Source organism: Cuculus canorus, chromosome 7, assembly GCF_017976375.1.
Source record: "Cuculus canorus isolate bCucCan1 chromosome 7, bCucCan1.pri, whole genome shotgun sequence".
In the NCBI taxonomy this organism is placed as follows: domain Eukaryota; kingdom Metazoa; phylum Chordata; class Aves; order Cuculiformes; family Cuculidae; genus Cuculus; species Cuculus canorus.
The window spans coordinates 18,014,527-18,028,696 of NC_071407.1; the positions used below are offsets into that span (position 1 = coordinate 18,014,527).

General features: G+C 37.5%; 1 protein-coding gene across 3 annotated transcripts in view; it reads right to left on the reverse strand.

Annotated features, from left to right (window-relative positions):
• Nucleotides 1-8,984: 8,984 nt before the first annotated feature.
• KIF20B (kinesin family member 20B) overlaps nucleotides 8,985-14,170 on the reverse strand; it is a 35,434-nt gene continuing 30,248 nt past the window's right edge. For all 3 annotated transcript variants that reach the window (XM_054072251.1, XM_054072253.1, XM_054072252.1), the window contains exons 31-34: nucleotides 13,025-13,102; nucleotides 12,123-12,270; nucleotides 10,512-10,654; nucleotides 8,985-9,312 (exon numbers count right to left, since the gene is read on the reverse strand). In XM_054072251.1, coding sequence (XP_053928226.1) covers nucleotides 9,235-9,312; nucleotides 10,512-10,654; nucleotides 12,123-12,270; nucleotides 13,025-13,102 — 447 coding nt within the window. In that variant the 3' untranslated portion in view covers nucleotides 8,985-9,234. The remainder of the gene's footprint in view (nucleotides 9,313-10,511; nucleotides 10,655-12,122; nucleotides 12,271-13,024; nucleotides 13,103-14,170) is intronic.

A 14,170-nucleotide genomic window follows, 5' to 3' on the forward strand; every position in this document is an offset into this window, starting at 1 on the left:
TCATTCTGTATTGTTCTTCAAAGTGTTTTCCCCAATTCAGCCGCTATATTATCATCACATTATTAGCCATATTATTCTTGCAACCTTAGTGTGGATTCATCAAGATACTCTCCATGAGGGTTCAGCTCAGTTAAAGAACACTCTGGGTGTTCGCTTTCTTAAACTCAAGCAAGTATCTGACTGAATCTAGTCATAAATGGAAAAACAGGGTGATCTTCAGAACTAGCTTAGGCTTAACAGAAACAAGATATAAAAAACAGGAGGGAGGAAGATAATTATATCTTCTTCCTTTTCCTACAGAATGTAAAGCTGTTTATAATTAAGAATCCCGAAAGCTCTTGAAATATATTTATTTGAAAGAACAGTTACTTTAATTGCAGATTTCTTTGAATTGGGAAGACTTTATATAGACAGTTTTTAATATAGTCATTGACATGGAGATAAACTGATTTACATAAGAATTAACCTCTTTTAGTAGCACTTGCAAAAACTGCCTGGATTTATTATAAAATTATGCCCTTATGAACATTATACTCGGTTATACCTTGACTGCAGCAGGAAAAAGACGCTTGCCATCTTTCTGGTTGTGAGAAAGCAAGCCTCTGAAAGCATTGTTATCTACTGGGTAATAGTTGCTATTTCAGACACATCCAAAGACATCCTTCTTTCAAACGACCATTCAGAGAATTCTTAATATAAAATGATGACTCTCAGGAGAACCTTATCACCCAAAGCTTACTGTACTTGTTAACACAGTTAAGCTTGTATTTTCTAGCCAAAATAAATTATGTGAATAATAGCTGTATACCATGGCAATTTAAATGAGTTTCTGTTTGTAAGAGAAAGATCCAAAAGCCTTGGGATAGCAGAAATTTGGATGAAACAAGGAAGACAAGCACAGAAAGTGTTGCTGCTCAGAAGCTGTGCAGAGTTCAGGACAAATGGATGCTGAATGATTATAAAATCATAGGATTAGAAGAGTAAGAGCTCCTCTTGCCTGCCAATTCAGAATATCTCTCCATGTAGAGGTAGTCACTTCAAATGCAAACTGGAAAGGAATGTCAATCTCGGGTGTGACAAGTCAAGATTTGCTTTGTAGGAGTACATTACAGCTGCCCGGAAACATCCATAGTGAACTTGATCTCCTGTAGTCAGTCAGGGCAACTTAAATACTAAAGACAGACATTTTAGCTAAGACAGACATTTTATTTATCACACAGGTAATTTGTTCCAATTCAATTTTCAAATTAAATCACCCTCCAAGCAGGGATAGGATGCTCAAAAAAAAAAAATGTGTATGTGTTCCCAATATAATGATGTAGTGTCCTCTTTCTGCTTTAGTCCCTGATGTACATCTTTGACAGAATTGAAAAGCAAAACTGTGAGGTGTGAAAAATAATTCCGTTGTCTAAAACTTTTTAAACTGGGACATTCTCATATCAATATTCCCTGCAATTCTAGTGTGTTAGTTTGATATCCAAATACCTGTTATTCTGTAGTATCTCAGTTATGAATGTATTTTTGGGAGAGTTGTTCATCATTGCATCTATCATGAGCTCTTCCAAACCACCTGCAATTAGTCTCATTATTATGTGGACTTGTTGTTTCCAGTGTCTTTAGTTAATGCAAGAAAAACTGGCGGCAACCAAGAGAAAAATATGTCAAAAGAAAGATAAAGTAAAAGGTAATTTTGAAATTCTCTGCCCACAGTTTTAATTTAATGTTGTCCATATGGTAATAAGTTAATTTTCAGTCATTTGGATGTTGTCATAAAAAATATTTAGTGACTCATTGCATCTGCAACATATTTTTTAATTTAAAAAAAGACCAGAGTAACTAAAAGAGTTTAAAAATCTGAAAAACTATACAGTAAAAAGATGTGAGAATTGTCATTGTGCTTTTCTCTAGAAATAATATCTTTGTTAGTGAAAATAAAAACCAAACCAGAATTGAAATTGATATTTTGATTCCCGATGTAGGCTGGAAGAAATGGAGTGAAGTGAATTAATATTACATAAAAAGGGAATAGAGAGTCATCAGCCCATTCCAAATGTAGTAAACAGGACCCTCAAGTGCTGTTTTACTTTAGGTGATTCTTTGTCGAAACCAAAAGGCTGATCAAGAGCACAGATTTTTATAAGAGAATGGATGACCTATGAAATAACACTGCCTCTATTTTCAAAGCTGTAGTTTATTAGAAAAAAAGCAATGGGGCAAGAGAAGGAAGCTTAGAGAGATAGAGAAGATATCTACGGAACCACTTGTTTCCTCTCATGATAGGATGAGTTCACTGTTTTATAGGCATCTTCTCTTCTCCTCTACGAGTGCAGAACAGTCTCAGTACTCTGGAGTCAATTAGCCTCTCTGGAGCAATTTAAGAAGTTAGTAAAAAAAAAACACTGGCCCTGGTTGGGAGCTGTGTTTGGTGAGACGCCTATTCCTTAAGCCACAGGACAGATCTAAGCGGTGGAGGCTCAGTGACTGTGGTTACTGAGATGAGACAAGCATATGGGTTTGAGGGCATTGCTGCAGCTCTGGGCAGGCAGCAGGTACTGCTTAGTGGCACGAGTTCATCAGTACAGCCATAGCCTGGCTGAACATTGGCTGACCCTTCTGGTGGTCCAAATCGAGCCCCACAATCTCATAAACTAAATGTTTGGCTGGTGGACATTCAGGTACCGGCCATGCTGTACCTACCTGAATTTATGTAAGTTGAAGTCCCACACCCAGGGAAGAGTATAAGCAAAAAGCTGAGATTCAAGACTAATTCTGGGCATCCTTCCCAATGGCTTAAAAGAGAAACGCACATGAGGTTTGCACACACCAAAATAATCTTCTCCAAGTCAGTGTCACCACTGAGCAGCATAGACTATTTATAATGTACTTAGTTTAGCAGCTAAGAGCACCCTTCTCCCTACAGCTTTATTCCTGCATCTCCACATGTAATTTGGACTCCTTCATTTTTCTTCCCTGCTCCTCTAAGTCCCCGGCTTAATATGACTTCTCTTTGAATTTTTGCCATGATGATGGTCTCCTCATCATGGATAGACAGGATCTTTGCTTCCTTTTCTTTTGTTATGTGATTTACAGAGGGATACAGAAGAGCTGTTGGCAGCTTTAGATACTTGGGATCAGCTCTCCCACCATTGAAATGGAGAGTTCTTTGTCCATTCCCAGAGAGGCAGCCTCCCCACGTTGACGGTGAGCTGCAAAATACTCTGGGGAACAGGGGGACTGCATAGGTGACCTCTTAAAGCCTCAAATCTCATCCTAATCCACCACAGCTCTCCAGTATTAGTGTTAAAACAAACATCAGAGGGCTGCTATCTAAACTGCATTGGGCTGTAAACGCTTTAACAGTTTAAGAGCGTTTATCAGATAATTTATCTGCTCCTACTGCCAGGGAAGCAGGCAAGGATGCACAACCAGAACTGGTTTCTGCATCACCTGTCCTAGTTTATCTTGCCATGGACTAATTTTTCAGCAGTTGAACAAGTAGTGTCCCCATGGGAAAACTTTGATAAGAGATGAAACATTGCAGCCTCTTCCACTAACAGTTCATGGGAGCTTGGTGATACTTATGTTAAAAAAAACCCAACAAACTTATGTCAGTCAGCAAATGTGAATACAGCGCAACCCTGGTACCAGTTCTAAATCCAAGACTGGTCCAGAAGACTAGTGTGCAGATAGCATTTACAGCAATGGTCTCAGGGAAATCACTCCACATGCTGAAATGGGCAGCAGCATCCCAGCTGTGACACAAAACCACCTCCTGTTGCAGGTGATCACAAAATTTGCTTCCTATGAGGAAATTATTGGATCCCTGATTGCAACATCTGTTTCAGAGGAGAAGCTTGTGACCTTGTGTGTGTGGAGCAAAGTCCCAAACCTCCAAACTCTCACATTTAAAAAGCAAATCCCAATTCCAGTGAAGTCAGTGACACAGTCTAAATAATTCATCAAAAATACAAGAAGTAACATCACGTTAAGTGCTGAGAGAGGCTGGTGCAGCTGGGAGTAAGTGTTGGTAATTTCATTCCAATTATAACTGGGCAGTAGGGAACCTCAGAGGCTTTGCAGAAATGATAAGCCTGCGAGTTATCTGTTCCTTGGCTGACTGCTATGCAACGCCCATGGCTCATCTCTGGATGAAAAGACTGTAACACCCCAGAGGGTTACAGAGAGAGAGGACCCAGCACTGTTTAATTGGATAGGAGCATCTAGTAGTAAGAGAGCAGTACTGAAAAGTAGTTGTGTAGTAATAACATCTTTCCTGTCCTCATCACCTCACAAAGCCTCGGCTCAGATGGAATTCAGTGACAACACGGTGTCTTGAAAAAATGTCAATATCTTTATAATAAGCTGTATTAAGTCACAGTGGTTGAATGTCAGAGGCTGTCAAATTATTATGTTCCATATTAAATGTTTCAATTAAAAAAAAGTGAAGCAACTTATTTTCCCTGCCCGTTGCGCCTTGTGAAAATGCACACAAATAAGTCTGAGACTCAATGAACGCTGATATCTTATAAAAGGTCAGTTTTGTAGCAGCAAAGCACAAAATCAGTGTAGTAAATGTATTACTGCCTTTTTTTTTCCCCGCACAGTGGAAGCTAGCAATTAAGCTGTTCCCATGATAAAAAGAAAGTAATACTTCTGTGATATATTTGCATATCACAAAACATTTTATATGGATGAAAGCTCTGTTAACATCTCTTATTCCAAGTTGTTCACTGTCACTGCTACAACATCTTTGACTCTCATGTCACATAGACAATAACTTGCAGATTTCTGGAATGGAAATATTTGCTCAAGCAATTTTCAGATTGCATTTGAGTCAGCCTCAATGGCCTCACTGATCATTTGAAGCTATAGGGTTTCATTTTTCAATCTGGTCTCGAGGCATTCTGCCGTCCTCTGGAAGCATTTTCCCAGGTCTCATTAGTACTGGAAGGAGATAACTGGTTTTATCTGATTGGATTTCTTTTTTCTAGGTACTTTTGTCTCCCAGCTTAATTTTTTTTTTTTTTTTAATTTACAATGATATCCTAAAACCTAAACCAAAATAACTATTATGGGGTGAGTGTGATACACACATTTCCCTGTGGATAAGACATTGCATGCATTCCCTTAAATAAGTCAAATGAAACTTTTAAAAGGGGTTTCTGCTGAAGTTCAAACAATGTGATCTTGTAACAGTTTTACGTGAAATAGGTTAAAAAATAGTAAGGACAAAGATTTCAACTGCATATTCTTTTATACATTCCTTCTTAGGTACTTGTGTAGTAGCTGCCTTTTTCTCCTGGGAATCATGAATGTTGTGTTCCTCTTGAGATCAGTACTAACCTCCACGCTGGCATCTATATGCAGATATGTCTGGCTAACACCAAGCGGTTAAATATCCAAAGTTCAAATTTTTAATGAGGTAATTAGATATAAACACATAGTTTCTGTGATTTTTTTCCATGAACCATTTTCTCCAGAACATAAACCTGGATATTGCAAGTCTACAAGCAAGGAAAAAGCTTGTTTGTACAGCAACAAATACCGTGATTTCATCTTCTTCAGAAAATAAACCCATATCATATTCTATTGTCATCTGCTTTTAAGGCAATTCATTCTGTCAAACACTCAAGTACTCATGTCAGGTTCCTTCTGCTTTTCTACTCTTTAAGCAATCAAATCCATAGGAGATTGCACAGGGCCATATTGCCAGCCAAGAACATTTCAACTGGCTCATCTGACTGCATCCGAAGTTTTGAAGGTCACTGAGGGGAGGATTAGTATTTGGAGTTTTGCACAGAACATATGCAATTATTTTTACTGTTCTTTGAAGCATTAACACATATCAGAGCAAAGATACTGTTTAAGGGCTATTGACCACAGATTAGAAGGACAAAACCTCTAAGACTCCCTTGAATACTCATGCACACCGAAGCATAGCTAGATAGCCTTCTCCAAACGTACACAGTCAGAAGTATCGACTCTGTATGAGGTCTCTGAGACCATGAAGTACACTTGCTAATAAGAAACGATACTTTAAGATCTAAAGTAGACATGCTGTTTAACGGTCTAATGTACTGAGGTATTTTATCTACACATGCTGCCTGTCCTCTATCCATAGGGGTTTTGTTAGCCAGAATTTTCTGTTGTCTCCAGTCTGACATGAAACAGCACTGATGCATCACATTAGCAATTTATCTAGGACTAGAAGGACTTCTTTTTAAAAGCAAAACACACTTTAAACAATTGGAAATAAACTGAAGGAGCAAGCTCATATTACCCAATTTTTCTAGTTATTTAATGAATTAAAAAAATCCCATCTTCCAGCTAAACTCTAAAAACTTTGATCCCAGTTAAGATTTTCAGAATTTTAATTTGAAAGCACATGGAAACTTCAGAGCACAGCAGAAAAGGTACAATTTGTCATTTTTGTGTTATAAAATAAGCCAAAGCTTGCTTCTCAGAAGATTTATTATACTAGTATTCATCAAAAAAAAAACCCAAAACAATGCTATAGCACAACTATATTGTCTGATTTTAGCCACCATGACCAAGACCTATAAATATTAAATACAGCAACTTCTGAAACAAACTCTTCCTTAATTAATCTGATCTCATTTTTTTTTTAGGACTTGGAGGATCTCTAGCACTGCCTAATGAATTTTTCAATGGAGATAGATATCTTTTATCTTCATTGAAAGAGAAAAGTAAAAACTCCTGTGAACTGTTAGTGTGCGGCCATGGATAAACAGGTTGCACTAAATACTGCATATAAACCAGTACTTCACCTCAGAATCTCAAGCTGAGAAACAATATCCTATGTGGCAGGGCTGTACGCTGCTTTTTCGTGTGCATGGGTGGTGTCCTTGCAGCAGCAAAAAGAGATCTGGAAGACTAGGAATTTGCCAAGAGCCTGTAGTCATGCAAGGCCCCATTCTGAACTTTTTATGAAGCTTGGATAAATGGGATAGCACATGGGTTTATTTAAAACAGAGTAAAACCTCTCTGGCCCCTCATAACCCCATCCCAACCTCCCCCCGCCACACACCACACCCCCCTCAGTGTGACATGAGGATGACAAAATTAAAAAATGTTCACCCCAAACCAACTGAAGTTGAGCAAGGAAGTCTTTTCAAGATGAGGCTTAACCATTGGCAATTTTGGGGCAGCTTAATACAAATATAACGTCGGTTATTTTCTAAGCATTATCCCTCACAGAATTTACATCTTCAGAGGAACTGTTCAAAGACATTGGTGCTGCTGTACAAGGCACTCTGCAGAATACAGACGTTATTAGGTGAAATAGAACTGTTTCACATCATGGAAGAGTTTCCTTCCTTGTCTGGGAAAATGAAACACCAAAGAAGTGAGGCTAAGTCTTAGAAGTCTGTTATTAAAGTCATAAGGATCTAAGCTTATTCCCCTAGGGAAAGGAAACCTCATATTAAGCATCAGAAGTTTTCAATGCACAGAAGAGATTGAACTAGGTTGTTCTATTTCAGAAATCAGATTTACTCAAATTTTAAGGGGGTGGCAAGAGGGAGGCAAAATAGTGGAAGTCATTGTCATACCAGGAGGTTTTCTTTGTGGGATTTGAGTTCTGTTACGATAACAGCATTGCATGCCCCAGTTTCATACATAGAAGCTCTTGTGGCTCTCTTCAGCTAACAATGCACAGTGACAAATGCATGCATCACAAAACATTGTTGGGCTAGAACCTTCCTGCAGCCAAGGAAGTTCTGAAGAAAACAAGTAAAATTGAAATATTACCAGAGATGTGTTCTCCATTCCAAAATACAGATCAAATTTCCATTAAATGGTGCTTATCAGCCTTAGCTAAGTAAAGAATTGAGCTCTCCTCCATTAATGGACTAAAACTATTCTCTGCTTTGCAACAAAAGGTCAATGAACCTTACACTATGTTAAGAATAAAATAAGGAGGCAGCATATTCATGCTCAGCTTTTAATTAATTACAGTACTTACCAGGAAGAGTCAGAAGGTAAAAGGGAAATGGTGTCCTAAGACATCTTTTTGCTTCATTCTCCAGAGAGGGTGGAAGAAGTGTTATGAGGAGCAGCTGAGGGAACTGGGCTTATTTAGTTTGGAGAAAAGGAGGCTCAGGGGAGAACTTATCACAGTCTACAAGTGCCTGAAAGGAGGTTTTAGTGAGGCAGGTTTTGGTCTCTTCTCTCAAGTAAGAAGTAATAGGACAAGAGACAATGGCCTCAAGCTATGCCAGGGGAGGTTTAGGCTAGATATTAGGAAATATTACTTCACTGAAAGGGATGTCAAGCACTGGAAGAGGCTGCCCAGGGAAGTGGTGGAGTCACCACCCCTGGAGGTATTCAGAAGACATGTAGATGTGGTATTTTGCAACATAGTTCTGTGGTGGACTTGCCAGTGTGGGGTGATTTTGCCTACAGCTTTGAAAACCACAAGGATTTCACACTGTCTATAGAAATACACACATATTAGATTTTGGATAAGAAGAGCACTTTTTGTAAATCATCCTACTTAACCATTTTCCAAATACAGCTCTAGTGCTAAGTTTGTGGTTGGGCTGTATGATCTTAAAGGTCTTTTCCAACCTAAACGTTTACTCATTCTTTGATTATAAGCTGAAACCTTACAATATAAATAGTAGTAGTTCTAGTTGAACAGAACAGAATGGTTAGAGTAAAATCTCAAATGTATGTGAAAAGAGTGAGTCACTTCTAAAAGCAGATTATAATTATCTATGGGTACAATAATCTCTAAAGAAAGAGTTATCCTTATAAATTACTTATTTTAGAAAAGTAAAAGACAGTTAAAACCACACAAGTGTTGAAGAATATCACTCAATTCCTTCATTTTTTTTTCCTTCTCAGAATTTTTTTTTGTAACCTTTTTAAAGAATTTAAGGATATACAAAAGTTTTGATACATACTCTTGAAGTTATGGTATGGTACCCTGACTACCTGAAAAAAGCAACTTAAACCATTCCACACAGGCATCGTTCTTACTGCACAGTGGATAAATTATGGCCACTTCCAAAGATATCATTCCTCAAAAAGAAACTAGATTCACACAGAGTCTGAACAGTATTTAATCGAGTCAGAACTGAAAGCCATCAAACAATTCTATACAACAATACACAGGCTTCAGAACATGACTCTCTTTTATTTCCTATAAACAATTTGAAACATTACAATAGAAATAAGCTCTACCTAGGAAACAAACATGCTTTTGCAAGATTATTTGGCTGGTCTTGCTCGTAGCCGTCTCTTGATAATTAGATGATCACTTTCCTTCTCTTTTTGCTCTATTAAGATCTGAAAAAGATATTTCAAGAGTTACTCAGCATTTCTTCAGAGACAACTTGCATATACTTGTAGAGCCCTGCAACCAACACCCTGTTTTTTCACAGAGGCTGCTTGAGAATGAAGCTTGCCTATGATATATTTAAGTCAGAGGCCTTCAGGACAGACAGGCCATTTTAGTACTTCACAATAAGCAACAAATATTGGGAACATACAAAATTCCATTTTTGCTGAAAAACACCAAAGTTCAAAGAAAAAATGTGATCCAAAAGCAGCTCTCATTTCTAATCTAACACTCATTTTGTGAAACAGGAAGCGTTCAGAAAACATTTTTAGCTTAAATTCTCTGTCATTTTCTTCATCTTCCTACAGACAGCATTTTGGTTTGTACCTGCATCCATTCACAGAATTTACAGACAATTTCATCTCACTGTGGGCAAACGCTCACCACAGTGAAGGAAAGAAAGGACTGAACAGAATGAAGGTATGTACTTCCATAGTAAGAGTACACTCAGCACAACAGTCACTGTCAAAATCATAAAGTTGTATTTCAGAAACAATACATCAAACTCCAGCCTGTAAGACTCTTTGTAGGCTATCTTAGACAGGGCAACACAATTTAATTACACACAGAAGGCTTTGCTTTGGAAAAGAATGGATCTATTCCCATCCTAAAGTAACTCAAATATCACCTGGGCATAAATGGAACTGGAAATTGCCTTAGGTGCTCACTTGCCCTGCAGAGTTAATTGTACATGCAGACTTTAGTGTTTCAATCATGCTGTCCCAAATCTATGGATCATTTAATGATCTCTGTTTCTGTTGTCCTTTAAATGAACACCAGCTACTGGAAAAACAAATTAAAACTCAATTGCTGTGGTAGAGGAAAAAGTAATCCTTCACATACCACAACTAAAATACATGTGAATCCAAATTTAAAGACAGCTCTGCGATTGCTGCATGATCTATGCAATAAGTCAGCAAACACAGAGAAGACAGGCGAGAGAACAGAGAAAGTGACCTAATAATCAGCAGGAAGAAAAGATCAAAATGAGTGGTTAGGTAGACTCAAGAAATAAGTCAGTACTTTCAAACCTCTTCTGCTACTTTGTCAGACCTTTAGGTTTGCTCTGTCTCCCTAATAGTTTATTTTAAGCCAAGAGTACAGAAAAAATTTACAGTGGACACAACAGCAACCTATAATCACTTACTGAAGCAGCAGGGATATCCAGAGGGGAAGAAATGTTGGTTGTATACAGCTTTCTCTTAGCTCGTTTTGGCTTGAGCTCATTTTCTTCGAAGTTTTCAGGTTCCACAGTCGTGGGAGAGCTTAGTGTCGCAATCAACTTCTTTGCTAGAATTAAAATTTCATTATAAGCCAATGTCTTGCTGGTTTTGTGAGCCTCAACATTCGTGAACAAAGCAAGCTTTATTAAAAATAGTTTTAAATTAACTAAATGTAGCCTGAAGTTTAAATGTAGAAGAGGTATGTGACTACCACATTTTTCTAAAGCTGGAAACAATTTTCTATAGCTTCAGATATAAAAGCTTAAAGAACACAATGAAATAGCACATTAAATTCAGTTAGGATTCTGATTTCACTGGAAGTTAAACACTTAAACAGGAGTAGAACAATAGATAACTTCCAGCTGACAGAAGCACAGAGTAGAGACAGTTTTCTCTACAGACTCGTAGTGTTTCTTTCAAACTAATACTTGCTCTATAAAGAGATCAATGTGTGCATATTATGAACTAGAGGGAAAGAACAAAATCACAGGCAAAATGAGAAAATACAGGACATAGTAATAAAGAACTCATTTGCTCAAATTAAGTATTTTCAGGGTGACATTTTGAGTAGACTGAATTTGGCTTCCACTGACAATGATACATTGTCCTCATGAAACCAATCTGACAGACCTGGAAAATGGTACAAATCTCACTAACATCATCCAGACTGTCTCACAGCAGGTAAGAAACACATACTCTGTACCAACTTGAAAACTTCTGCAGACACCTTAATTTTAACTGTCCACCTTGAATAATGACTGACCTTGTGTTAACCAACCAAATAATAGTGTGTTTAACAGTTTAAACACTTGCAATTCCTTGTGCACTCTGCTATTTTTAATCTTGTTTAAAAAAACAAAAGAATAACTCAGAGATTACGCCTTCACGCGGGGAAGAATGAAAACATTCTCCAAGAGGAAGTCCAGGCAGTTAATCTTCCCAAGGCTTTGCTTAAGCTTAATGAAATCCATTAATTGCTTCACAGTCAGTTTATTGGAGTTTTCCAAATATTTTCATCTTCCTCTCTCACAAAGGAACGTCAAAAATCCTGAATACAGTTTCCACAGAAACAAAGTGGGGAGGTGGAGGGGGAAGAGAGATTGCTTATAGAACAAGGGAATATTTAGAGTTTGGATTCAGCTCTTGACTTTTTTTTTTTTAACAGCAGCAGGGCAAGTTTCTGAAATTGCCTTGAACTGTTTTACTGTAAGAATGACCAAAGTAACTCAGACATTTTGAGCTTAACAGCTATCAATTCTTTTATAACTCTATATGCATATTCCACACTGCGTCCTTTCACTCCACCTGGTTTACCTCTCACACTTAACCTAAGCTTTAGAATGGTGTGCTCCTTGCAATCAAGGCAGCCTTTTCTACTCTGCAAGATTCCATTTAGCAGTCCCCAGTATTTTGTAAACAAAAGCACTTAATGCAGCAGGTGTCCTTTAACATCTACATTAACAGATTGCAGTAGAAGAAAGCCATTCTACAATGCCCAGAGAACATGGAATAAGCCTTATTGTTTCTGCACAAACCTTTAGAATGCATAATAGCAGGAGAACTTTGAAAAAAATCTCCAATTTTTTGTAGTGCTCCATCTTTCTTTTTAGCCAACTTCTTACTTGAAGTAGATTCTTGCTTTCTTATGGGGCGTTCTTTTCTAAATGATTCTGTAGTAGACACCTGTAGAGAAAGACAAGATCTTTGTTTAAGGTGAAAACTGACTGGTCTTCATGTTTAATTCCATTTTATTTGCTTTCAAGGTTATTGTCAAGCTGACCCTGAGCTTTGCTACCTCTGTTCATTATACACTACCACAGGAAGAAATACAGAGAATCTCATTTCATACCCAGAAGAAAACAAAATTCTTTAATTGTCACAGAATCCATTTAAGGGCATGACTAATATAGGAAACAAATAGCTCCTTTTAAAAAAAAGTAGATTCAAAATTGTAGAGTATTTTATTAGACAAGCTGTTCTAGTCACAAATAAAACAGGAGGAAGTAGATGGGGAAAACAAATCTATCACCCACACTCTGAACCTGCCCAGATTACTACCAAGACCTGAAATTATCTTTTTATTATTGTCACGAATAGAGATGACACGAACTTTAGTTTTACTTCAAAGGCATTGCCTATAACATCATATATACTAGTATCATGTTCAGACTAGTTTTCATAACTATTCAGTAGGCAGCATCCTCCCCTTTGGATCATTGTACTCTGCAGCTAGTACATATTCTTGGCAATGACAGACTTACTCTCTTGGGTTAGATTGTAGATATCAGGGGAAGGCAGCCTATGTGTTTAAGAATCCTATTCAAGTACATAGATAAGGATAAGGTACTGCTTTATAAGAATGTTTGCTCCTTTCACAAGTCTGCATTTACAGAAAAGGCCAAACTAACTTAAAAAATAGAATGAAACCAAAGCAAACCATTTTCTTGTTGCTTGTAGAAGGTGAGTTAGGCATAGCAGGTTTTGCGTTTTTCTTGTTCTCACTTTTCACAAAATCCTAACAAAAGAAATATGACAGATTTTAACAAGGATCCTTCTAGAAGAAACAACAGTTAATTATATTACAGAAACAGTCATATTACAGAAACAGCCACTGCTTAAATGCTATGACTAGAAGTAGGGAGGTATTGGCTAATGCTGGAGAGAGAAAACTATTCAAATGTGAATTAAACTCAAATTTGTGGATGTGAACTAGAAATACCTGTAGTCAAATTGCTCTGACATTTTCTATTTTCTTCTCTCTATTATTTCCCCTGCTTCAGGTTGGTAGCACACTAATATTGTTAAACTGTCATTAAAAGACATCTTCTCTCTTGTAAGGTGATGCCAAGAGATTTCAGATAACCCATAGCCATACAAACCGATAACAGTGTCGGAAAAGGGAAATTTTGTTCTTTGTTTAATTAGAAGAGAGTCTCTGGAAAGGATTTGATTTTTCTCGTTTCTAAAAAAATACCTGTCAGCTTCAAAAGTCCTTAGCTATATGGAGATTCATAAGCCCCACAGTAGAATTACGAGTATGTAATTACCACCACAATGTGGTCTTAGCGTTTCATAGCTTTTATAAGCATTTTAGAGATAGCTGTGTTGGTGCTAATGCTGATAAAAAGCAGAGGAAAGGAACATGTAGTTCAGGTAGTAGCAGTGAAGATTTTTACCACCTTGAATTACTGTGGAGCCTTAGTCTCATATGTAAACACCACAGCACATTAAGAAGTCTGGAGCATATAATGTAACACAAATGAAAGAATAAAAGAGGAATCAAGACCTACAGAAAATATGGAGGGTCAGGTGATGGTGCAACTAGTTTCGTATAGTCCCTCTAAGTACAAAAAGTTCAAAGAATACGCAGACTGGGGAAATAAAGGCAAAGGAAGTGGTATTGAAACTCTGAAATGCATTGATTGAGCCCAGAGACTTAACTTGACATTGTCTAGTAGAAGAGATGATAAATTCATATCAATGACTGCTTAAACCAAAAGAAGCAATTCTATAGAATTGGTCTGCAATCCCACAGATCAGAGCTGGAGACAGGAGCACATGGCACCAGCAAGGAGAGAAAAAT